This window comes from Sphaeramia orbicularis, chromosome 2 (genome assembly GCF_902148855.1).
Source record: "Sphaeramia orbicularis chromosome 2, fSphaOr1.1, whole genome shotgun sequence".
NCBI classification, from domain to species: domain Eukaryota; kingdom Metazoa; phylum Chordata; class Actinopteri; order Kurtiformes; family Apogonidae; genus Sphaeramia; species Sphaeramia orbicularis.
The window spans coordinates 2,128,856-2,155,686 of NC_043958.1; the positions used below are offsets into that span (position 1 = coordinate 2,128,856).

The 26,831-nt window shown below is 40.1% G+C and overlaps 1 protein-coding gene and 1 long non-coding RNA gene across 2 annotated transcripts; both read right to left on the reverse strand.

The window, feature by feature from the left end:
• Nucleotides 1–1,036: 1,036 nt before the first annotated feature.
• On the reverse strand, nucleotides 1,037–5,609 carry LOC115433000 (uncharacterized). The gene is made up of 3 exons (XR_003937286.1): nucleotides 5,557–5,609; nucleotides 4,398–5,313; nucleotides 1,037–1,281 (listed from the first exon to the last, which is right to left on the reverse strand). It is a non-coding gene; the product is annotated as an uncharacterized LOC115433000 (long non-coding RNA).
• A 7,460-nt stretch (nucleotides 5,610–13,069) lies between these two features.
• LOC115432685 (protein NLRC3-like) lies at nucleotides 13,070–22,341 on the reverse strand (the record flags this gene model as incomplete). The annotated part of the gene is made up of 4 exons (XM_030153598.1): nucleotides 22,321–22,341; nucleotides 21,733–21,802; nucleotides 21,177–21,447; nucleotides 13,070–13,671 (listed from the first exon to the last, which is right to left on the reverse strand). Coding segments are annotated over exons 2-4 (891 nt in total), but the record flags the coding sequence as incomplete, so codon positions are not given.
• Between the last annotated feature and the right edge of the window lie 4,490 nt (nucleotides 22,342–26,831).

Below are 26,831 nucleotides of genomic sequence, written 5' to 3' on the forward strand. Positions count from 1 at the left end.
AAATACACACAACTACACAAACACATCTATACAACAACACAAACAGAAATACACAAACACAACTACACATAACTACACAAACACAATTACATATCATACAGAAACACTGACGATCCATAACTGAGTCCAAATCCTCCAAACAGTGGTTCAGTGAATGTGGTTTTGAAGGTGTAGATGTGGGTCAGTTTGTCAGAGGAGACTGTGTAGAAGGACACAGATCCAGCAGGATGGTCCACATACACTGAGACTGTACCAGAGGAGGAGAAGGAGGAGGAGGAGGAGGAGGAGGAGGACTGAGGGAAGTTTGTGTGTTTGTTATTATTCCAGACCATGTAATTATCTTTATAACACACCAGACTCCAGGACTGATCATTTTCTCCAAACCCACACTCTTTACTGTCTCCTCTCCTTCTGATTCCTCTGTAAGTCACTGCTATTTCAACCCATCCACTCCACTGGACCTCCCAGTAACAGCGACCGGTCAGACCAGTTGAAGACATCAGCTGAGGCCAGTACTTAAATCTGTCCTGATGATCAGGATATGACTGAACCTCCATCACACGTTCCACCTTCTTGTTGTTTTCAGACAGTTTGAGTTTTCTGTTCACTGTGTTTGGATCCAGGCTGAGTTCACAGAAATCTGATGGACAGAAGAAAACACAAAACAACTGCAGTTACTGATCAGTGACATCATCAGGGTTCCTGCAGAGTCTTAAAAAGTCTTAAAAGTCTTGAATTAAAAAAAAAAAAAATCTACATTTAATACCTTAAAAAGTCTTTTAAAGGTATTCAATTTGATATGGTAGGTTCTTCAGTTATGTTGCCATAAACTTGTTCACTGTGTTGTAATTAAATGTCCAAGCTGAAAAAATACAAACATTAGTTGACTCAGTTTCACCCGTTTCAACCCAGTAATTTAGATTGAACTTAGGAACTAATTAACATTAACTTTGCAGCCCCCGGTGAGAAATGACTTGGAGCAGCAGGAATCAACATGTTGGAATAAATAAATACAATTTCCTAGATTCTAAAAGTAATGAATTTTTGCCTGTATGACTGTGAAATGGGCATTACATTCTGTACTAAGTGGTCTTAGTAGTTAGTTGCAGTTATTGATCAGTGATCAGCTGATTGACAGACAGTCTGATCACATCCCTGGGTAACATTAGATGTCATTGATGGATGGATCAGGTGTGATTCTTACTAATGACAATAATGATCAATAACAGAGAAACCCAGTGTTTTATTCATGGATCTGTTGTTTCTGTTTTCACAAACACACTGTAACCCATATGACACATTGGCCTGCTGAAGTTGTCATTTCAGTGCAAAACTCACTCTGTCCGGTAGGAGGCGCAGTTGCGCTTTGAATAATCTGAGCCTCGTGCATTCAGTCACTTAACTTCAAAGCAGTTCCGAACGGTTTTCTTGAGCTAGCCAGAGCGAGTAAGTAAGAAAATCCTCAAGTAACATCAAATATACTGGTGTATGGGTACTAATAATCTGTTGTAAACAGGCTTTACACCTTGGCAAACACCTGCGGGCTGTGAGAAGTGACTACTTCTACTTCTTTCAGTCTGGGTTTAGACAACGCCACTCAACAGAAACCGCACTATTAAAAGTGTCTAGTGACATCCTGATGGCGGCTGACTCCGGGAAATCCACGGTCTTGGTCCTGCTAGATCTGTCCTCGGCCTTTGACACAGTGGACCATACCATAATGATTGAGAGACTGAGGGACCTGGTAGGGATGTCAGGTCATGTGCTAGACTGGTTCTCCTCTTGCCTGACCGGCAGAAGCTTCACTGTGTCAATAAACAACTTCCAATCTGACTCAGCGGATCTACTGTGTGGTGTGCCCCAAAGCTCTGTCCTGGGACCAGTCCTATTCTTACTCTATGTCCTCCCACTTGGCCACATTATCCAACACTATAGTGATGTCTCCTATCATCTATTCGCGGATGACATCCAGATATACTGCTCCTTTAACTCCTCTGAGCCCCACAAACTGAGTTCCTTAATCATCTGCTTGTCAGAGCTGAAGCAGTGGCTAAATGAGAACAGCCTCCAGCTGAACTCCAGCAAAACTGAGACCCTCATCATTGCCCCGGATAGTGCAATCCCAGGGATCAAACATCACCTTGGAGACCTGAGTTCCTCGGTAAAGACAAAACTGAGGAATCTGGGTGTCATCTTTGACCAGGACATGTCTTTAGAATTCTACTCCAAACACCTAGTCAAAAACTGTTTCTTCCAACTACGCAACATCTCCAAACTCAGATCTATGGTGTCCACAAATGAGCTCGAGATGATCGTTCACGCTTTCGTATCTTCTCGCTTAGACTACTGCAACAGCCTGTTCACATGCTTAAACAGAAGGAGCTGGCCCGTCTACAGTTTGTCCAGAACTCTGCTGCCAGGCTCCTGACCCGCACAAACAGGAGAACCCACATCACTCCCATCCTTAAATCTCTCCACTGGCTCCTGTTCTATATCGTCTTCATTTCAAAATTCTTGTGCTAACTTTCCGGGCCCTACATGGCCAGGCCCCTGCATACATTGCTTCCTTGATCCAGCCCTACAGCTCGACTCGTAGCTTGAGGTCTTCAGGACAGCACCTGCTGATGGTTCCACGGACCTGTTTTAGCACACGCGGTGACAGGTCTGTTAAAGCTGTGGACCACGTCTATGGAATGACCTGCCTCTGCACCTACGGTCCATGGACTCTGTACAGAGCTTTAAGAAACACCTCCAAACCCTCCTGTTCAAAAAGGCTTTTTAGTCTCCCACCTGACCCAGGACCACCACAGACTGATTACACTCTATGTATTCATCATAACGTACTCCATGTGTCATCCCCCCCCCCAGTCTCTCTATATCTCTATCGCTCTCTCTTTTCTCCTCCTTTACTCTCTCTCTCTCTCTTTAACCCCAACTGGTCCAGGCAGACGTCCATCCTTCAGGAGTCTGGGTCTGCTCCAGGTTTCTGCTGTTAAAGGGAAGTTTTTCCTTCCACTGTCACCAATCACAAGTGTTTGCTCCTGAAGGATTCTGTTGGGTCTCTGTAAACTTAATTTGATTCTGATTTGAATTGATAAAGCACTTTGTGACTCTGTCTGTGAAAAGTGCTCTATAAATAAAATTTACTTTACTTACTTACTTACTTGTTGAGAAATTACATGTGAAAATCCTGGTGAGTGTACAACATGTCCGCTGTTAGCCGGAAGCTAATGCTATGCTATGAACTTGACATTCTTACCAGATATCATTCTAAGAAACAGTCGGGAGTTACATGACCTTGTCGTAATGTTTTCCCTAATGCTTTACCTGCTCTGGTACTTTTTGTATCACTGCAAATTGTATGGAATGATAAGCTAATGCGCGAACGCTAGCATAAGCTGCTAATGCTAATGCTAACGTGGTCCGTGTCCTTATCTAGACCTGAATTAGCATTACTACAGAGTGGAAGCGCGTGCTCTGTACACAGTAAATAGTTTTATAATCAAATCTACAGCCATTCGGTTGGAAGATGGTTTTGGTTGTGAAATCATAAATATTGAATGAATACTGTTAAAATTTCAATTCATTGTTATTGTTAAATATAGATAAAAGCCAACAAGGTGAAAAAGGAGTGATAAATAATTAATTCTGATTAAGGAGATATGGTTAATTTACAATGTCATGTTAACCAGTGTTTTATTTGTTAAAAAATTGTAATTCTATTATTGTTTCAATACCACGATGTGTGTTACTACTAAAACTACACGGTAAATCATCTTAACTTTGTAAGCTGACAAAGATAAAGTATCAGAGTACTGAGATGGACTTTCATTCATTTGGATACAACTGTCATTATGACATTTGAATGTTAAAATTTAATGTATTTCAGACAGAAACAGAATTATAAGAACCAGAACCAAATGTTTACTTTCCGCACACTTTGTGTAGACTGGTTTTATAGTGATCTTCGAAATCTGATGGCGAGTCCAGCCCATGGTGACTGTGAGGGGTGTTAACAGTGTGGTCAGCCTGATTCCGCTGCCGCAGAAGAACTTCAACTTGAACTATTTCCACTGGATCCAGGTAAGACACAACAACACTATAATATACTACCCAGGTAGCAACAGTAATAACAGTTGTAACTAAAGACACTTTATCAACCAAACTGAACTCAAATCATATTTTTTGGGGGAAAGAGCTCTATTTTATTTTGGGACTTTGTTGTTGTAGTTTTAGTTTCATAACATTGTACGCAAACAAATGCATTTTTCTAATGGTGGAGTAATAAAACACCATTGTTCATTTTCCTTAAATCTTGGCAATTCATTCCAACCTATTATCTCCTCTACTGAATCTAGTGGATGTGAGTGCCTCACACTCTAAGGGTGCTACAAAACCAATTAAAGGAATGAAAACAGGAGAGTCAACTGATGTTCATGTTTGTGTTTTATATAAATCCTTTCTATAGACCTTGGTTTTCCTTCTGTTCTTTGTGAAAGTGGTTTCTGTTCCTGGTTTTAGTCCAGTTCTATAGTTCAGCACAGACTGTTGAAGGTTTTGATGAAACTGATGCAGTTTGACACTAACGTTAACTACAAACACAACTAAAGTCACATGAACTAATGGATATCAGTGAAATACAGTCAAATCCAAACACAGATTCAATGTCTTTATCTGTGGTCTTTGTCACATGGATCAGATTTGTCAGAACCAACATGAGGAGGTTCTGTTCATGTTTATTCAAACCTATTCTCAGCTGTTCTTTCTCTTTTCTCTTCTATTCTTGTCTCTGATCAATAACCTGTAACTCTGCCTCAGTCCTCAGTGAATATGTTTGAATGATGTTTGTTCACATTTAGGTTTAGTTCCTGCTGTTGAATCTAATGGATGAATTCAAATCTATCCACTGACTCATGAAATTAGCGCAGATCATAAATGTTTATTAAAGGAACTGGTTCGTTTCAGTTCAACCTGCTTCATCTTGAACTAAATCTACTGGTTTTTCATCCTTTTGGGCTCTTTTCTGTCTTGGACAGTGACAGTGGATGAAACTCTAACCCTGGGACACAGAGTAGGGGGTGACATGGATCCAAGGGTCCATCCAGCTCTAACCACTGGACCACTGGTTCATCCACCCACTATGACCCACAGCTGAGTGTTTACAGCTGCACACACACTCACTGACTGTGGACCTTCACTAATAGTAGGTTGGCAGGTCCACATAACAGGTTGGGTTTCATCTTTAATCCAATGTAAATCCACTTACACTTCCTCAGACCTGGTCTCAACCATCGGACTCCACTGGGCTCCAACCTGAAAGGAGGAGGGGGGGGGGTCAGAGCAGCATTAAACATGGACATGACATCACTGTGACCCACTCCAGCTTTTCTGTTCACATCCAGTCCATGGTTCCTGTCAGTCCCTTATTGAAGGTCTGGGTCTGTGACCGTGGTCTGGAACTTCAGTCCAGGATGTGGACTCAGCTGTGACAGTGTTCCTGTCAGCTCCACCTGTTCTATCACACATTCTGTGTGTGTGCATCAGCTCAGTCCATACCTGACAGTGTCCAGTGTCCAGTGTGGATCCTCCACTAGAGCACACAGCTCCTGTCCTGAGGCTCCTGGATGGTTGTAGCTCAGGTCTAGCAGTCTGAGATGGGACGGATTGGACTGTAGGGCTGAGACCAGAGAAGAACATCCTTCCTCTGTGATCAGACATCCTGACAGTCTGCAACACAAAACATCACACATCATCTGAGGAGGAAAAGAAGCAGCGTCAGCTGTTGGACACAGTTCTTCTGTGGATGGATTTCAGCACAAATGGGACTGACCTGGAGCCAGTTTCTATTGGACTGACTCGGTTCAGGACAAGATCTGAACACAGACTAAGATGAGTCCAGTCTGTCCAAAGTCTGGAAAGACCTGGTGTTTTATTGTTTCCCAGACAAATTTAACTGGATGGAGACTGACTTTGACCAAAAAAAGCCTGACAAATGTACAGATATTGGTAGAAAAAACATCAAGTGCATAAATGAACATCCTTCACCTCCAAATCAAAGGTTCAGTGGTTCTTGGGTTCCAGTGTTTGAACTGACAAACCAGTTCAACTCCAGTCCAACCCTCACAGTTTAGATCCTTTACTGTCCTTTAGATAACAGATGTCTATTTAGACTCATTTGGTTCAATTAAATCTTCATAGAGTTCATTTTCTGTCTTTGTTTCAAATACAGTGGAACCTCACAGAATTTAATTTGTTCAATGACCGCGTTCATTTTGTGATTTATTTATTTTACGAATCACTTTTCCACTGAAATGAATGAACTGATTAACCTTTAAAATGAGACGATCTGTGTCTGAGGAAGACAATGGAGGAAGAGGAGGAGGAGGAGGAGGAGGAGGAAGGTTATTCTGTAGAAGGAGAATCTCCTTCTAATAAAACATCAGGTAGATGAATTTCTGGTGTTTTTTCTTTCTCTTTTCTTCTTTCTGGCTTCACTTTCTTCACTGTCTGCTCATACAAGTCGTTTCATTAAAAACCTCTCCATAGAAATCTGCTTTGTTCTGCTTTTTCAAATGTTCCCTAAATGCACCAGACCATTGTCATTAACTAAAGCAGATGCACGACCTCCACTTCATTTGTGGGGATGATTAGATTCAACTCAATCAGAAACCTCTGTCCACTCTGCCCACACTTCTGTTGATGGACTGGTGGAGATTGTCTCGTCCACTACACTGTCCTCCTTCTGGAATGTCCTAATCTCCTCCTCCATCTGAAGCCTGGTGCTCCTGAACGTGACATGAACCTGCACCTGTCGGAGGAACACCCGCTCGTTCCGCCAATTTACACTCCTATTTCCAGACCAAACTGGTAAAGGGAATTTGTGGTGCTACAGTGCACTGGTACTGCGAGGTTCCACTGGAAATACAGGAACATGCATGTGTTTTCATGTCAGACACTGAACAGCTGATTTGAAAACCAGGTCAGACTGATCCACTACATGTACATCATGGATTTAATCATCATCGTTTACACTGGTTCAACAATCCAAACCTGAGAGTCTCCAGTTTACAGTCTGGACTCCTTAGTCCATCTGACAGGATCTTCAGTCCTGAATCCTTCAGGTCATTGTTGCTGAGATCCAGAAGAGTCAGACTAGAGGACTGGGATCTGAGAACTGAGGACAGACCTTCACAGCTTCTCTCTGACAGGTTACAGATACTCAACCTGGAGGACACAGATGATATTTGTATTAGAGTCAGGTCTGGACTGAAGGACCATCAGGTGTCCAATAACCAAAGGGTTGGTGGTTCGAATCCCATTATGTCCTAGTCATGTGCTGTTGTGTCCTTGGGCAAGACACTTCAGTCACTTTGCCTCCAGTGCTGCTACTCACACTGGTGTACGAATGCATGTCAATGTTTGGTGGTGGTCGGCCGGGCTGTTAGCGTGGATCGGCAGCCACGCTTCCGTCAGCCTGCCTCTGAACCGCTGTGGCTACAAACGTAGTTTAACACCATCAAAATGTGAATGTGTGAGTGAATGAATAATGGATCCATTGTACGCACTTTGAGTATGTGTAAAGAGAAAAGTATTCTATAACTCTAATCCATTATATTATTGTCACAGTCCACATAGATTTCACTTTGTACACCTGCTCAGATCTAAATAAAAGCTGCACAATTTAATGAAAAACTCCATGTTTTTGTCATTTGAGTCTGTTTTCTTATTTTTGGAGACAAAAGCACAGATTAATCATTTAACAAAGTCACGTCAAACATAACGTGCTGCGCACATTTAATCCCCCTCGGCCAAATATAGTGTTAGATTCTGTTGAAAGTTACTAGCCTATAATTACATTAGATTGTCTTTGTATAAATTTGGTGCAGATGTTTCAATGTATTCTATAAATAAAGTGATTACATTGTTGAATGGACAGACAGACGGACAGACACATGACAAAATGATTACAATACCTTCAGGTTTAAATTGGCAGAGGGGTAAAAACTGAAACTAGTCTAAAAATACAGGAGTTAGAAACACTTTAATGTTGTGATTTTCATTTTTCCTGTTTTCCACAGTATCTCCATCTGCTCAGTGTCACTAAATCAAAACACTACCATAGAAAAGAGGTTGTGTTGAACTTTTATTCCCTAATTTTCTATTTGAATCACCCTAAATCCACCTCAACCCTGACCTTTAAATTGTCGTCTTTTTCCATTTTATAATTGCACAGGTTGATTTAGTGATTACATTTGTGATTGACTGGATTGTGCAGCTCTAGATCTAATACACCTGCATTTGAACAAGTAGAACATGTTTTAATAAAACTCACTCAAAACCAAAAGATCAGAAATAATTGAATTCAGATTCTAACTTTATCTGACCTGAGAGTCTCCAGTTTACAGTCTGGACTCCTTAGTCCATCTGACAGGATCTTCAGTCCTGAATCCTTCAGGTCATTAGTGCTGAGGTCCAGATGTATCAGAGTAGAGCACTGGGATCTGAGAACTGAGGACAGACCTTCACAGCTTCTCTCTGACAGGTTACAGCCACTTAAACTGGAGGACACAGATGATATTTGTATTAGAGTCAGGTCTGGACTGAAGGGCCATCACAGTCCACATAGATCTCAGTTTGTGCAATGGTTCAGATATAAATACAGCTGCAAAATTTAATGAAAAACTGGCAATGCTATTACCCCATCCCCCAAGGGGGAGGCAAAGGGTATTGTTTTTGGTTCAGTTTGTTTGTTTCTTTGTTTGTTTGTTAACTCTGTAGCAGCAAAACTATTGGTTGAATTCACACCAAATTTGGTTTATAGGTTGCCAGTGACCCAGACTAGATCTGATTACATTTTGGGGAAAGTAGGTCAAAGTTCAACTTTTTCCTAATCTTTACCTCCGCCAGGAGGTATTGTGATCACTTTGCTTTGTGTGTTTGCGTGCATGCGTGTGTGTGTGCGTGTTTGTTTGTTAGCAAGATAACTCAAAAAGTTATGGATGGATTTTCATGAAATTTTCAGGAAATGTTGAGACCGGCACAAGGAGGAAATAATTAAATATTGGTGGTGATCAGGGGTGGGGGGGCAGATCTGTCTTGGTGGAGGTCTGCACTCTCAGAGGGCTTTTCTTGTGTAATTTTTTTCCTCCCATTAGGGAGAATGGGGATAGAATATAGTGCCGGATCTACAAAAGGTTAGCGTGTATTAAAATATGTGCAAACTCAGTGCACCTGCAAAAAAAACTTACAAACTGACTTACTAATAGTGCGCACTAAGGGTTGTGTCTTTCAAAGGTGCAAAACAGCGTGCCTGCATCCAGTTTGTATGTTTGCCACAATGAATATGCAATATGGGGCGTTCACATGCAATTGTGCTCGTGCTGGGAGGAGAAAATGTACATTTATTAATTTAGCACACGCAAAGTGATTAATCAAACCCGAAAGCAATTTTGCTCATAGAAACTGCGTCTACATTTAACACATCTAAAATGGAGGTGCAAATGGTTTGGATGTGTAATTGCGCACACATGCCTGCGGTGATTGTTGTAAGAAGGAGACATCAAAACGATGAAAAAAGATACGGAGAACACATTATTCACCCTAGTGTGAACGTTTTTAGAATGAATGAGGAAACACTCATTAAAACATATTGCCTATCCTTGTGGCGCTTTTAATCCATATTTGTTTGTTGTTTGTAATATTTCATCCATTCAATTTGACAGTGCAAAACACACCAGGTTGGACTGCATTAAATTTGAATGCAGCTGTCATCATCATGAAAACTCGACATTCTTTTCCCCCTGATTCACGTCATCAGACGGCCGTAGCCGTCAGTAGGACAGCCGGTAAAATTGCTTATCAGATTTTTTTCCCCCGCTAATTCACCACATCAGACACAGATGGCCATTAATATTGCTGATCAGATTTTTTTCTGATTCACCACATCAGATGGCCGTTGGTGGGACAGCTGTTCTAGACTTTGACAGAATGTCCTGCTGAGCAGATTTTCCAGTGTACTGTCTCCATGATTACAAACAGTAGCACACGTAAAATCCTCCTTTAAATGGGGTGGTCTCCAACACCTTTGCACCTGTTGTTATTTGCACAAGTAATCTTAGTAAATCACCCGCAAACTGCAGTTCAATCCCACAAGAAAATTCTAGACTGCACATGCAAATTAGCACACGCCAACTGGGATCGTAGTATATCCGGCCCATAATGAGCAAAATTTAAATTTTGTTTCAGTTTACTTCAAACTTGGCACATATATAAAGGCAATTGATATGCTGATATCAGCACACACATAGACATGATGACATCAGCTGGACTGATGCCAAAATAAGATACAATATGTGCGAGGGCCGGGGTTTGTTGTGCTTCGAACCACTTAATGTAATTTGAATCTTTTCTTGTTTATCAAGACAAATGCACAGGCTAATCATTTAACAAAGTCAAGTCAAACATTAAAACCAAAACTAGTCTAAAAATACCAAAGTTAGAAACACTTTAATGTTGTCATTTTCATTTTTCCCATTTTCCTCAGTATCTCCATCTGCTCAGTGTCACTAAATCCAAAACATCACCATACAACACAGGTTGTGTTGAACTTTTATTCCCTAATTTTCCATTTGAATCACCCTAAATCCACCTCAATCCTGACCTTTAAATAGTTGTCTTTTTCCATTTTATAATTACACAGGTTGATTTAGTGATTACATTTATGATTGACTGGATTGTGCAGCTCTAGATCTAATACACCTGCATTTGAACAAGTAGAACATGTTTTAATAAAACTCACTCAAGACAAAAAGATCTGAAATAATTGAATTCAGATTCTAACTTTATCTGACCTGAGAGTCTCCAGTTTACAGTCTGGACTCCTTAGTCCATCTGACAGGATCTCCAGTCCTGAATCCTTCAGGTCGTTGTTGCTGAGATCCAGAAGAGTCAGACTAGAGGACTGGGATCTGAGAACTGAGGACAGACCTTCACAGCTTCTCTCTGACAGGTTACAGCCACTTAATCTGCAGAAACAGAACAGACTGTTTTGTTATATTAAAAACAGCAGCAGAATAAACTGATCTTCACTAAACTCCACTTCATTTCAGATCCAAACAGTCTAGAAATAATCACTACTTTTGGAAAAATATCAGCCTATAAAGTCAATGTATCACAGAGCTACTATTTCCTGTGAACACTCAGACAAACCGTATGGCCCTTCACTGCTGTTCATTCATAATTATGGTTAGGACCCCTTTATTTATCTGGGGGTCTCAGTAACATGTACATTTACAGATTTAATTAAAGACAAGTGGAAAAAAAAATATTTAAAACTACATTAAACTAAAAAACTATCCTTTTTGGGTAGTTCAGTCAAACTAAGACAAACATTATTCTGCCCAAGCCTTAAATTTCAATCTTTTAAAAAGTTTTCCAAAGATTTGTAAAAAAAAAAAATGCAACAATTGAAATTCATCCAAACTGTGCACTGCACCTCTCCTAGTGGTAAAGAACATGTGTTCAATTTGAAAAGAACTGGGTGAAATCAGTTAAACAAAAATCTTGGACAGACAGACAGATGGAATTCCTGGTATATCTATACACCCCCACCCTCTGGGGGCCGGGTTATATTAATCTGCAACCAGCATTGAAGACCAAACAGGATCTAAATCCATGGTCCACCATAAACTGACTCAGATGTTTGATGGACTGGATCAGATGTGCTCCTCCTGTCATACACATGAAGTGGACTGGATGTGAATTCCATCCAGTTATGATGTTGATTCATATGATCAGTGTCGTGGTTTGACAATCAATGACTAAGGTGTAAAAATATAATTAAACAGACTCTAAATTCAATAAACTCTGTCTGGACTCACACAGCTTTGTTGGAGGCTTTGACGACTGGCAGCAAATTCAGCAGAGCCTCCTCTGAACCAGAGTATTTGTTCAGGTCAAACTCATCCAGATCTTTATCTGATGACAGTAACATGAAGACCAGAGCTGACCACTGAGCAGGAGACAGAACAGACCTGGAGAGACCTCCTAATCTCAGGTACTGTTGGATCTGATCCACCAGAGATCGATCCTCCAGTTCATTCAGACAGTGGAACAGGTTGATGCTTTTCTCTACAGACAGATTCTCATTGATCTTCCTCTTGATGTACTCAACTGTCTTCTTCTTGGTCTCTGAGCTACTTCCTGTCTGTTTCATCAGATCTTGTAGGAGACTCTGATTGGTCGGCAGTGATAGACCCAGGAGGAAGCGCAGGAACAGGTCCAGGTGTCCATCTGGACTCTGTAAGGCCTGGTCCACAGCGGTCTGGTAGAACTTTACAGTTTTGTCCTTTGATAGTTTAGACCAAACAGAAGATAGGAGACCTGACAGCAGATTGACTCCAGTGTTGATGAAGGTCTGATGGACATGAAGAGCAGCCAGAAACTCCTGGACACTCAGATGGATGAAGCAGAACATCTTGACCTGGCGTACTCCTCTCTCCTCTTTAAAGACCTGTGTGAACACTCCTGAGTACACTGAGGCTGATCTGATATCGATGCCACACTCTGTCAGGTCTTTTTCATAGAAGATCAGCTTTCCTTTCTTCAGCTGCTTAAAGGCCAGTTTTCCCAGAGACTTGATCATCTTCCTGGTCTCTGGACTCCAGGCTGGATCTGTCCCAGATCTTCCATCATACTTGACGCTCTTCTGTTCAGTCCGAACCTCCAGGAAGTGGATGTACATCTCAGTCAGGGTCTTGGGCAGTTCTCCTCCCTCTGTGGTCTTCAACACGTCCTCCAGAACTGTAGCAGTGATCCAACAGAAGACTGGGATGTAACACATGATGTGGACGCTTCGTGACGTCTTGATGTGGGAGATGATTGTGTTGCTCTGTTCTTCATCTGTGAACCTCTTCCTGAAGTACTCCTCCTTCTGGGGGTCAGTGAACCCTCTGACCTCTGTCACCCTATGAACACACTGAGCAGGGATCTGATTGGCTGCTGCAGGTCGTGTGGTTATCCAGAGGCGAGCAGAGCGAAGCAGGTTCCCCCTGATGAGGTTCATCAGCAGCACATCCACTGAGGTGGACTTTGTAACATCAGTCAGGATCTGACTGTTGTTGAAGTCCAGAGGAGGTCGACACTCATCCAGACCATCTAAGATGAACACCACCTGGAGTTTTTCAAACCTCCAGATTCCTGCTTCTTTTATTTCATCAAAAAAGTAATGAATGAGTTCCACCAAACTGAACTTCTCCTCTTTCAGCACATTCAGCTCTCTGAAGGTGAATGGAAATATGAAGTGGATGTCCTGGTTGGCTTTGTCTTCAGCCCAGTCCAGACTGAACTTCTGTGTTAAGACTGTTTTCCCGATGCCGGCCACGCCCTTTGTCAGCACTGTTCTGATTGGTTCATGTCTGTCAGGTGGTCTTTTAAAGATATCTGCACATGTGATGGTTGGTGGTGGTCTGTGTGGGTTCCTGGATGCTGTTTCCATCTGTCTGACCTCATGTTCCTGGTTGACCTCTGTAGCCCCTCCCTCTGTGATGTAGAGCTCTGTGTAGATCTGGTTCAGGAGGGTTGGGTTTCCTGCTTTAGCGATGCCCTCAAACACACACTCAAACTTCTGCTGCAGGTTAACCTTCAGTTCTCGCCGACCCTGGTTAATGCTCTCTGAGAGAAGACAAAGAAGACAATTAAGAGGATGTTCCAAACACAAATGGAAGGAGAATGTTTCACATTTATTCTAGTATCATATAATTATGTTACAGATTCTGTGTGTATTCAGGTCCAGTCATTCATTTCCTCTCATTCTATGAGTTTATTGTTCATGTGTCTTTTCTTCTATCTATGACATTCAGCTGGTGGACAGTAGAGCTGAACTGTTCAAATGTGCTCATCATGTGTATTTGTACATGAAGAACCCTTCAGTGTCTTCAATAAACGATTATTCAAACAAACTAAATCCATGTTATTAACAACACTTTGTCTTTTCTGTAGTTTTCTATCATCAGTGATCTTTAATCCTGAATATCATCTTTGTTCCCTTTGGAATGTCCTTTAAACCCTTTTATCTACAACAAACACTATACAAAAATATTCAGAGTCATGTCAGCAGTAGTTTCATCAGTTTCATCCATATGACTTTAGTCACTGTCTTTCCTCTGATTCGAACTCTGCACATGGACGTCATCCATCAGGTTCATTCATGACAATTTAGTGAAATACCACTAGAGAGTTCAATGATAAAGTAATCTGTATTTAATATGAATGACTCAGTTATTCTCACATGTACGTATTTTGACACCACAGTCATATGACTGAGACCAAACGTGTTAAGGTCATGGTTTCGTATGAGGAAACTGTTCTGGAGCTGAAAAGGACAACTGGAAAAACTGTCAAATCCCACAGTGAAAGAATAACAGCTAATCCACTGGATGTTTCCAGGGACTGAATGAGGACCTGCTTGGACTAGAAGACTGGGATGAAAGAGCCAGCCTTCCACTTGGTGTGTTCACCTCTGTCTGGTTTCAGAGTCTCTTCTTTCTTTGACTGTAGTTGAACCTTTCAAACAGACTGACAGCTGCTTCACTTTGATTTTAGATCCATAGAAAAAGGTCAGTCTGTCGGAAACAGTTACCTTTAAAAGACCAAATCTAAGGAAGGGTTTGACAGACTTCAGTCAAATCTGGACCAAATGTTCACTTGGACTTCAGAATGAAGTAACTGCATTGAGGTGGACAAAGGTCAAAGGTCATTGAGACCTCACAAATCACATTCGTGGCCATGAGTGTGACTAACTGAGAAAACTACATGAGTGAACTGATAGAACAGCTGCTTATGTTGTAGTTTATATTAGTTGTCCATTTGCTCCATTAATAATATTAATAATAATAATAATAATAATAATAATAATAATAATAGTAATAGTAATAGTAGTAATAATAATGTTCCTAACATCGGTTGAGCCTTTTACAGTTTTTAACTCCCTTTTACATTTATTTGTTAAATTTGTTTTGGGTGAACTTATGCATTATGAAATTAATCAATTAAAAATAATTATTAGGGTTAAAATAAAATAAATTTCACTTATTAAATAGATGAATGTTTGTGTAACACAGTTGTGCTTCATCCTCAGTCTGAATTTGCTGGTGTTTTTAGTTTGACTAAACTCTGTGTTGAGTTCCTCTTAGATGAATGACTTATAAAAACCCAGATGATGGGGGGCGCTAGTGAGCGACACATGGAGTAAGACGTCTTTTCATGTGCTCCTGCAGAATCGCTAATACATCCGTCTAAAACCACCTATTTTGCATGAAGAACTCGTTTAAAGTATAATTAAGACTATCCAAAACACACCAAGAGCCGAACAAACTGCGGAAAGCAAAGCTGAATGGATAAAAAACTGGAGAAGTTCAAATACACAGCTAGCGGCCAACGAGCTAAAAGGACCCTGAGGCAGAACCAACCTACGCTAGCTAACCTGGTCCAACTGTCACCGACAGAAAGTACTGAAAGTGTAACTATGTCCGCCGAAAATATCAAAGCCGACATCCTCGACACTGTGAAGGGAGAAATATCGAAAATCCTCAGAGAGGAACTTAAAAGTGCCCTAGCGGAGGACTTCGACACCCTCAAATCCGAGCTACGAGCTGTGCGGTCGGAAATTGCTAACACCTCAGCAGCTATCAGGTCAGAAATAAACCAAATGAAAACGGACATTCAAGATGTGACTGAAGGACTATCGACGTGGTCGGATGAGGTGGCCTCACTGCAAACCACGGTAACCAGCCTTCAAAGCCAGATTGTGACTTTGAAAGACAAGTGTGAGGACATGGAGGGCAGAATGAGACGGAGAAACATTAGGATTGCTGGTGTGGACGAGCTCCCGAATTCCAGTGCGCCAGAGTCGGTGTCTAAAATGCTTAAAGAAGTGCTGCAGTTGGATCGGGAGATAAAGATTGACCGCTCGCACCGTACACTTAGGAACTCCAGGTGAAGCCACGAGTGATGATCGTTAAACTTCATTATGACGGAGACGCGGCGGAAATTCTGAGGAGAGCACGAGACCGAGCCCCGCTGATGTACGACGGGAAACGGATTGCAGTATTCCCCGACTACACTTCCAACGTCGCCAGAGCTAGGGCTGCATTCACCGACGTACGTAAGGAGCTTCGAAATCGGAAAGGAGTCCGATACGGCCTGCTCTACCCGGCCAGACTCCGGATCACCTTTAATGACCAGGACAAGGAGTTTGTGGATCCGAAAAAAGCCATGGAATACGTCCAGAAACTACGCACAGAGCCTGAAGAAGGCTGAACGATGAACGTTTGTTTTCCGGAGTAACATTTTCATATGTCATGTTTGGGTAACCATTCATAATGTAAGGCTGTTTAACTTGATGCTTGTTCTGCAGGAGCACAAGTGAGTATTTTTTCGCACACTTTTAGACAGTCTTTATCATCTGAGACTGTTTTCTTGCCATTTGTTTAGTGGCTAGGGACTAAGTCCACCACTACTTTGCTGTTTAACTAATGTCAGCTAATGTTAGTGTTGTTTGTTTTCTTGTTTTGTTAGTTCTGGTCCCTCTGTTCCCCAGGGACCCTGCCTTAATCATTAGTACAAGAAGGTTATCTTTCTTTTCCCCTACTTGGTCTGATATTGACTATGCTGAGATAGAAATGCTATTCTGCTGCTGTATTAGTAACTTACATTTACTTCATTACCTTTGGTTTTATTATCTAAATCCACTCTTTAGAACTTACACCTCCATACATATACTATATTCACAAATTTTTTGCCTCTGCTTCCCATCTCCATCCCATGGTTGTCAATACTGGGAAATCTATCCACAAATCCTATTCTTTAATTAATGGGAACACTCAAAATTATAAGCTATAATGTTAAAGGTCTCCATAGTCCTGTTAAGAGAAAGAAAATTATGTACCAACTGAAACAAGCCAACTGTCAGATAGCTTTCCTACAGGAAACCCACTTATCTGATGCAGAACACGAAAAGCTAAAAAAGTCGTGGGCAGATAAAGTATATTATTCCTCGCATCACTCTGGGAGGAAAAAGGGGGTATCTATACTCATACATAGACATGTCAATTTTGTAAAAACTTCTGCACATAAAGACACTGAGGGCCGGTATATCTTGGTTAATGGACTGATTGATGGCATAAAAGTATCCTTCATTAATGTATACGCACCGAATGAAGATGATCCTGGCTTCATTAGAATGCTATTTAATAAAATATTACAATATAGCACTGGACTAATTTTGATAGGAGGAGATTTTAATTGTGTAATGTCTAATATGTTAGCCCGGAAACCCCCCTCTAAAGCTACCCTTTCCCAAATGAGTAAAATGCTCAAATATCAATGCGCAGAGGCTGGCCTTGTTGATGTATGGAGGAGCAAATTCCCTGGAAGTAGAGATTTCACATTTTACTCAAACAGACATGCATCATATTCAAGAATTGATTATTTCTTTACGTCTAAGAAAGACCAATATAGAATATCTGATATTAAAATACTACCTATTACATTATCTGATCATGCACCTATAGAATTAAAGTGGGATATAGGCCAGAGATCATCCTCTAAACAATGGAGACTAAATGCATCCCTCCTAAATGACAGAGAATTTAACTCCTTCATCAAAACAGAGCTTAAGAATTACATGGACACTAATATTTCATCGGTAACATCCCCCCTTATCATATGGGACTGTGCCAAAGCATTCCTTAGAGGTCGCATTATTTCATTTACATGTGCTAGGAAAAGACAGAAGGAAGCCAAACAGCGAGAATTAGAAGATAAAATAAAAGAATTAGAATATAATCATAAACAGTCTGCATCAAATAGTTTACTAAAACAATTAAATACAACACGTAGAGAACTTAATAGTCTACTATCAGATAAGATTGAAGGAAATTTAAGATTTACCAAACAAAAATATTATGAGCACGGCAATAGGGCAAGCAGATTATTAGCTTTCCAATTAAGAAAACAAAAGTCATCTAATATAGTGCAAAAAATAAAATCACAAAGTACTTTTGTTACAAAACCAGATGAAATAGCAGAATCCTTTGCACTTTTCTATAAATTCCTATATAAAAATACAGATACTTGCACTGATGATAAAAAAATTGCAGATTTCTTAAAAAACATAAAATTACCAGAATTGACTGAAACGACTGCTAGGGATCTAGATAAACCAATTGAAGAATGGGAGATCAAGCAGGTGATCTCAACACTAAAAAATAATAAAACCCCAGGGCCAGATGGCTACATTAATGAATTTTATAAAACTTTTAGTGATATACTTTCCCCCCTATTGTTAAAAGCATATCACTACGCACTTTACTCTAAAACCGTGGCACCTTCCTGGACAGATGCAACCATCATAGTAATACATAAAGAGGGCAAAGATCCGACCGAATGCCAGTCCTATAGACCAATATCACTGCTAAATGGAGATGTGCGAATATTGACAGCAATATTGGCTAAACGAGTCAACCAAATGATAACTCAAATTATTCATCCTGACCAAACTGGATTCATTGCTGGAAGATATTATGGGGATAATTTACGACGTCTGCTGAATATAATATCATATCAAAAAGATAAGAAATCAGAGTCAATGATTTTATCTTTGGATGCTCAGAAAGCATTTGACCGTGTGTCATGGCAATTTTTATTTCAAACTTTAAAACGCTTTGGATTTGGACCTAACTTTATAAACTGGATTCAGACACTCTATTCAGACCCCCAGGCTTCCATTAAAGTCAATGGCTATATATCACAGAGATTTAAACTGGAACGCGGCTGTAGACAGGGCTGTTCTCTATCACCATTGCTTTTTGCCATCAGCATTGAACCATTTGCCCAACTCATCAGAGATAATATTAACATAAAAGGAATTATGATAAATACTGAGGAACATAAATTGTCACTATATGCAGATGATGTATTACTATATCTAACAGAATTGGCATCTACAATACCACATCTTAAGACTTTAATTAATGAATTTGGATACTACTCAGGATATAAGGTAAATATTGATAAAACAGAGGCTATGGACATCAATGGCAAGATACCCCAAAACGTAAAACTTCAGACTGGTTTTAAATGGCCCAGTGATGGTATTAAATATCTTGGTATATTTATTCCCTTATCCCTACAGAACCTTTATGATGCTAATTATATCAAAATAATCCAGTGCATAAAAGGAGACCTGGATCGTTGGTCTGTGCTCCCTCTTTCTCTGCTGGGACGTATTGAAAGCATCCGCATGAACGTTCTGCCACGACTTCTCTATTTATTTCAGATGTTGCCCATAGATATTCCTAAGCTTGTTTTCAACAATTTGGATAAAATGTTGTCAAAATTCATATGGCAAAATAAGCGTCCTAGAATTAGACTTAAAACTCTACAATTATCAAAGTCCAGTGGAGGCCTCAACCTACCAAATTTAAAATTTTACTTTTGGGCTGCACAAATGAAACCCTTGATAGGATGGATTCAGGACAACACAAACACACGATGGGTTAATATTGAAAAACAACAATGTCAAGATCCCTTACAAAGCATGCCCTTTCCAGATGCACCCATTGGAGAGATGTCCGACTGGACCAGGGTCACTTTTAAAATATGGAATAAAATAAAGTGTGCATTTAAGCTCCCAAAGTTAATTTCACCTTTGATAAATATTGGCTACATGAAGTCTTTTACACCCAATAATCTAGACAACAGCTTTAAAAAATGGTCAGAAAAGAGATTGATTTACCTGCATCAGCTGTTTGATGGTGGGATATTTAAGACATTTGAGCAGTTGAAAGATGACTTTGATCTCCCCAGTTCAAATTTTTTTAGGTATTTGCAACTTAGAACTTTTCTGATGACTCACAAGGAATGGGATAAATTCGCAAAACCTACACCCCTAGAAAAGTATCTGATAGAGTTACAAACTGGTGATGGAGAAAAGAAAGTAATTTCTAAATTGTATAATATTTTCTTATTTATGAATCAAAATAACTCCTCGCAGATAAGAGGGAGATGGGAGGCAGAGGCGAATGTGGACATATCTGAGGATGACTGGCGCGATGTATGTACGGAGGCACATCTGGTTACGAATTCTAATACATGGAGGGAATTCAAATGGAAAATAATCATTAGATATTTCAGAACACCAGAAATAATGTCTAAAATGGATCCCCAACATCCCAGTTCATGCTGGAGGAACTGCGGAGCCCATAGAGCTAATCACACTCATATATTTTGGGTTTGTCCTAAGTTAAGTGTGTTTTGGAGGGAGGTGTTCAATGCCGTGAAGGAGGTTTTTAAAATGAACATCCCACAAAGCTTCACAGTGGCAGTTTTGGGAGTAATACCTGAAGGTCTGGATAGAAAAGCAGATAAATACCTTTTGAATATATTATTCACCGCTGCCTTAAAGTCTATAACCATCAGCTGGATGAAACCAGAACCTCCCTCATATAATACATGGATTCAAAAAGTTTGGGATATTTACCAGATGGAGCAGATCACACACCTGCTCCGGCTTCAGAAAACCATATTTACTAAAAGATGGGAACCTATGTTACCTTTACTACTGCAATAATATTTACTGGTGTTGCAAGAACACTCCATGTTATCAAAGTGCTGTCAATCTACCTCTGTCGAAGATCTATATCTACAGCCTTTTTTATTTTTATTTATTTATTTATTTATTTATTTATTTATTTATTTTTGTTTTTTGAAGTAATCATTGTTTGCTATAATTATTACTGCTTTCTTAAATTTTATTATATGTGTCTGTGGAGGTGTATGAGAATATATTTGCAGCTGTGTAGGGGGAAAAGAAATTAATTGAACTGTGTAATTGAATGTGTAATTGTACTGTACTGAAAAAAAAAGAGAAAATTTAATAAAAATTAAGTTTAAAAAAAAAAAAAACCCAGATGATGACTGCCTTCACACATTTAGCTGGTCTTTAAACTGATGCTCTGAGGGGTTTGAATGTTACCAGGACACAATATGAATATTCATAGAATTCTGCTGCGTCTGAACAGATGTAAACAACATTACCACTGTCCTTGTGTTTAATGTGTCACAGGGTCATGAAATATGGAACCTCTTATTTTACTATTTACTGATTAAAGACTGACCTTCAGATACTGGGATGTTTTTTGAAAGTTTCTTCACCAGATCAGTCTTCTTCATCTTCTCCAGAATCGTTACAGTGACTCTTGGAGTATCTGTGTAGTAGGTCTGGACCATCAGATCCACCGTGTCCATCCGGTCTGCGTTCTCCAGTCGACTTATTGGAATGGTTGGTTTTTCATTGTTCAAGAACCACTTGAACTCTTTAAAGTCGTCATCGACCAAATCCTTCAGAATATCAAACAGACCTTCTTTAAGTGCTGCCATCTGTGTTTCCTGTAAAGATCCAAAAGAACATTTTCACCTTAAACAACCAGGTCTGTATCTGATGTGATCATTAACCTGTTCATCAACGTAATCCTCAGGTTTAATCAACCTTCTGTCCAAATGTTTCAGACATAGATTATATAAACGTCATTCATTTTATATAAAAGACAAAAACATCCTGAAGAGTTCCACATGAAGAACCTGTACTGCATGAGCATTGGACATTATTGGAAAAACCAGCAGCAGATGACTGGACAGAACAGATGGACCAGTAGATGTTGGACATGTACACACCTTAAATGTGGAGTCCATCTGAGTCTGATGTTGTGGATCACTGGGAACCTCTGAGCTCTGCTGCTCCACTCTGTGGACCAATCATCAACAATGAGCTCACATTATGTCTGTCCACACTGACACCAACAGGTGGACACACCTGGACGTCAACATGAGTCACATGACCCCCTGTAGTGGTACAGGTGTCCTGGTCCTGCTGATCCCACTGACAATCAACATCTGCGTCTGTTTGGAGCTTCACACTCACTGGGTTTAGTTGATCTCATCAACATTTGGATGAAACCAACAGCTCTGTCCTAACAATGTGTCTCCTCCCCATCTGCACTCACAACATATGATACAAAGATGTTCAATGGACCAGGAATCAACCCTGGACTCTGATCCAGGATCATCCAGGACCAGCTCCCACTACAACAACAGGTTTTCATTTATCAGATTAAGTGTCTGAACTACAGACTGAAGAAAAAGACCATGTGACACCAACAGTGTATCAGGACTAACTTTAGGTCAGACATAGAACGCCAAGTTAGGATTGACTGAGCTGAAAACCCTGTTGGTGAATCTGGACCAGATCTGAGGTTCACTTACTGAGGCTCTGAAACATGTCCTGTTTTAAAATGTATCCATCAATACATGGAGTCATCACTCTTCATGGACACACAGCTGGGTCCAAGTCCAGGTCTGGGTCCAGGTCCAGGTCCATGAACAATGATGGTACAGTGGTTTTAGTGCTGAGCTCTGACATTAAACTGTGGTCTTAGTGTGATTCATATCCTACTGCAGAAGAATCCAGTTTCCATCTGGACATTAAAGGAGATGCTGTTCTCTGTCAAATATTTTCTAACTCTACTGTGACCTTTGACCTCTGACCTGATGCTCATATGTGAGGACTCAGGGTCCAGGTTTAAGATAAGAATGTGTTAAAGCTGAAACAGATCAGCGGACCCTCAGACCTAAACTCAGACTGAGCTCTATGAGTCATTTATCTGCACCTTGTATGTTCGTCCGCCAAGGGTCACTGAGTTTTGTTCTGATACTGACGTTCACTTACTGAGGCTCACAAACACGTCCTGTTCTAAACTCTGTCCCTCGATCCATGGAGTCATCACTCTTCTTGGACACACAGCTGGGTCCAGGTCCAGGTCCTGTGGGGGGATTGGTTTTCCAGGGAGGGCCTCCCTCTTCTCTGTCCTCACACTGATCCACTCTGTTGAATCCACATCAGAACACAGACCATCAGTCCAGACCCGAATCCGCACTTATTCCTCTTTTACATGACGAACACCAGCTGCTTCTCCACTCACTTCCTCTTCTCTCATTTCTATCAGATCACTGTATGAATATGGAGGACCGAACCTGCCATAATGAAAAATATATACAGAAATATAAAAATGGCTTGGTAAATTCATTTCCATACCATTTATTTATCTATTTTGTCCTTATTTATATTTTCCTTCTGTAATTTCTATCCCTGCATTTTTTCTGCATTGCTTTCTATTTACATTGTCTTTGCCTCTTATTTATTTCTATATTTTATTTTCATCTAACATCTTATTAATTTATTGGCCTTTTTTTATTCATAGTCATATTTAACTCATCATTAGTACCCCTTTTGCATTTTCTTTCTCTATTTACTTCTGCATGACCTATTTATTTCTGTGTGTCCTTTTTACATTTCAGGAGTCCTTTTTCTTTTTCTGTATGCATTTATGCCTCATTAGGCAAATGGGGGGGTGGTCTTTAAAGGTGTGTCCTTAAGTCAGCTCTTCTCCTATTGGTTCATTTGTATTCGGGGGCTGTGCTGTCAGTGCTGAATAAACCAGGCTGTATCTGGTGCTTGTGGTCTTGGTAGAGCGACATGAAGCTGTGTTAGCCAGTTGAGTTTGAGTTTTGACCTTTTAATAAATGTTCGGTCTTTCAGTGAGTGTGTGCGCTGCTCAGTAACTGACTGACAGAAGCCGAAGCAGCATAAATATACAGGAAAAGAAAAAGAATGACACCAAATATGATACATTCAGAAATAACTGAGCTGCACCAACACAGACACAGATCACTGAGGGCAGGAGAGTGAGGGTGAGCGGCAGGTCGGACCACTGGAGTCTCATCCAGATTACACATCAGGTCACAATCATTCACGTTCTACTGCAGTTTCTTACATATTCAAGTGTTTGGACGCAGTTTTGTGCTTCTTTAACAATTCGATCCAAACCGGATTAATGACACCGATAAAACCAAACAACCTGACCTGAGGGACTCTGACGTTTCACCCGCTGCTCAGAATGTCAATTAGATTTGTGGATTTTAGTTTGTACCCTTTGGGAAAAAAAAAAAAAAAAAAAGAGTAAAATCTGATGACAAGGAGTTGCTGTTACTGCTGGCAGTGTCACATCTGATACGTACAAGCTCTCAATACCCATAACTTTGGCCAAACTAATTGCCATGTGGATTAAGGTCCAGGGCATTCTATCAAAACAGGCATAAGGGAGAGTAACAAATAAGGCTGTCATCAGGGCTGCTAACACTGGTATTACAAAGCTAATTAATCTATCCATGTAGGAATTAAACTAATGATTTTTGATAGACTAACAAATACTTATTTCCTCAGTATATGTAGAGGGAAAATAATCATAATAATGTTGATTTTTGAAATGTTTAACGGGAAAAAGTAGAAGGTATCATGATGTCTGACAGTGTTCTGTGTAAAGGGTGAACTGTTGCCAAAAAACATGTTGCGCAAGATTGTGTTTCCTCTTGCTGGGCCTTCAGTATTACGAGAAGGGGGAAGGGGGAATCATGCAGAAAGTTTCAAACTGTATGTCGGAGCCATGAATGAATTTAGATTTATTTTTTGTAGGGGTATGATGATTTAAGTATTGGGGTTTGTTGTTGTTTATGGTATTATTTAGGGTTTTGTATGATCATATTGGTGAGGAAAGAAGTAGGTCACAGATATGGGTGGAAGTGTTAATATAAATACCTGCTCACCTGTGTAGACGGAGAGAGAGACTGAGGGTGAACGGGGACGCTGTACTTTTTGTTGACCACAATTTGTCTTTGATTGCTGTGATCATTTTAACTAGTTTGTGCACGCTATCACAAGTTAATTATACTTTTTTCCATTAATAAAAACTTAAACGTATTTTGGAATCGCAGTGATTTTTCTCTGTTAAGTGCATCAGACAAAGGAAAGGCCCATCCTCAGCCTCTCAGCAACTATTTTTTGTATAAGTTGCTATACTGTAGATGACCTCATCTGAAGAGATGAAGGATGACCAAGGTAGAAATAGAGGTAAAAGGATCTTATGATTCATGAGTTGACCAAACTACATATGGAGTTGTGTGTGTTCTGAAGGGGCAGAAGTAGAAGTAGTTGCAGATGCTGTGGCACACAGAGAAGACTGCAATCTAAAAATCTACTTCTCATGTGCTGGAGGTTCATCAGAGTTTGTAATCCTATGAAGTTGTACTCTGTTACAAGTGATTACAAATAGATTGCTGATTTACAAGTTCTGCAGAAGTGGTGAAGAAGGTTTTCCTAAAAATTGGATTACACCTTTTTCACCTTTTTTCCTTCCAACTCGGATTACCCTGTGACCATTGGATTATATTTTTTGGACTTGGAAAGGAAAGGAAGTTCCCACCGATCCTTCCAAAACATTCTAACAAGGTCATTAATAACATAGCATCATGTTTGGCCAAAGAGTCTTGTCACGTAAGCAGCAGATGGTTACTTCCTTTTATGGTAGTAATGATGTTCAAACGCCCCCGTCGAAAAAAGAAAGGGAGATATTCCCAGACGAGCATTCCTGAGTTTGTTTCTCTCTCCTTAATTATTCACAACATAACAAGAGCCTAAAACCACTAGAAGCAGCCGCCATAACCAACTGGGCTAACGTCATCAGTGTGCATAGAGTGGGCTTCTCCTCACAGTGAGTGGGGTTAGAGTAAGCAGGGCAGAGGGGTGGTGAGAATCAAGTGAATGCTTAACAAAAGTTTCAGTTTAATTAGTGTCTTTCAAATTAGTTGAGTAAAATCCCCTTTTCTACAGTTGGAGACTGTTACTCCAAGAGGCGGAGAGCTGAGCCAAGAACACCACAGGTTTAACATAATGAAAAAAAAAAACGTAAAATACACTAAATAAATGGCATATAGAGTGGACGACAGGAGAAAAACACTCCAGTTTTTGGGGATGGAAACAATATTTGACAGAAACAAGAGGATTTCCTCATTTCAGACCTTCCCAAAGGCATAATATTCACTTAAAGAGAATGTAATCTGTCATTTAGAGTCTAAACATATTTACTGATGAAGGAGAGTGTTTGTAGTTTGAGTGAGAGCCGACAACTCCAACTTTACAGCTGCACATTTTTACACAGTCTCCTCAGAATATACACACTACATCAATGTACACTTGATCTTCAACAGATATGAATAAATACACTCACCAAAGGGGATGTGGGTGTGTTCCACCGCGCTGTGATGGTGATGAAGGGTTTTAAAGACACTCTACAACATCTACTTCCTCTTTCAGCTCCAGTCTCTTCCTCTCAATCTGGACCACGTGTGTCTGTAAGTGTGAAAATCCTGCTTCAGAAAATTAAATCTGTAAAGACAATAATATTTTGGATTTGACTCATGATGAAATAGAAAATGTACATTATTTTGTCATGTATTCATTATAGATGAGATGTTTAGTGTGTCTGATACACGATACTAAATAAATACCACATTAACCACATTTTAATTCTTATTCTTTTGTCATTTTTGCATCAGTCTGACTGAACTGCAAACATTAGGAAGAAATATTTTCACTAATATATGGAACAAATCCTGAGCTACATTCTGATCCAGTGTTGAACACATTTCTGGTTTAGATCCAAAGACATAAAACCTGATTTGCTCCATGCATATATGAAAATATTACTTCCTCCTGACCCCCCAAATTTCCTCCAGTCATATCAGCTGACTTTAGCTCAGCACAGTGATGTATAAAATCATGAAATATGCACAGTATTGAACAACATACTTTTGTGTAAATGAACCTAAAATCTGTATTTTCTACTTCTGTAAATCTACAACATAGTTGATTTCAGAATACT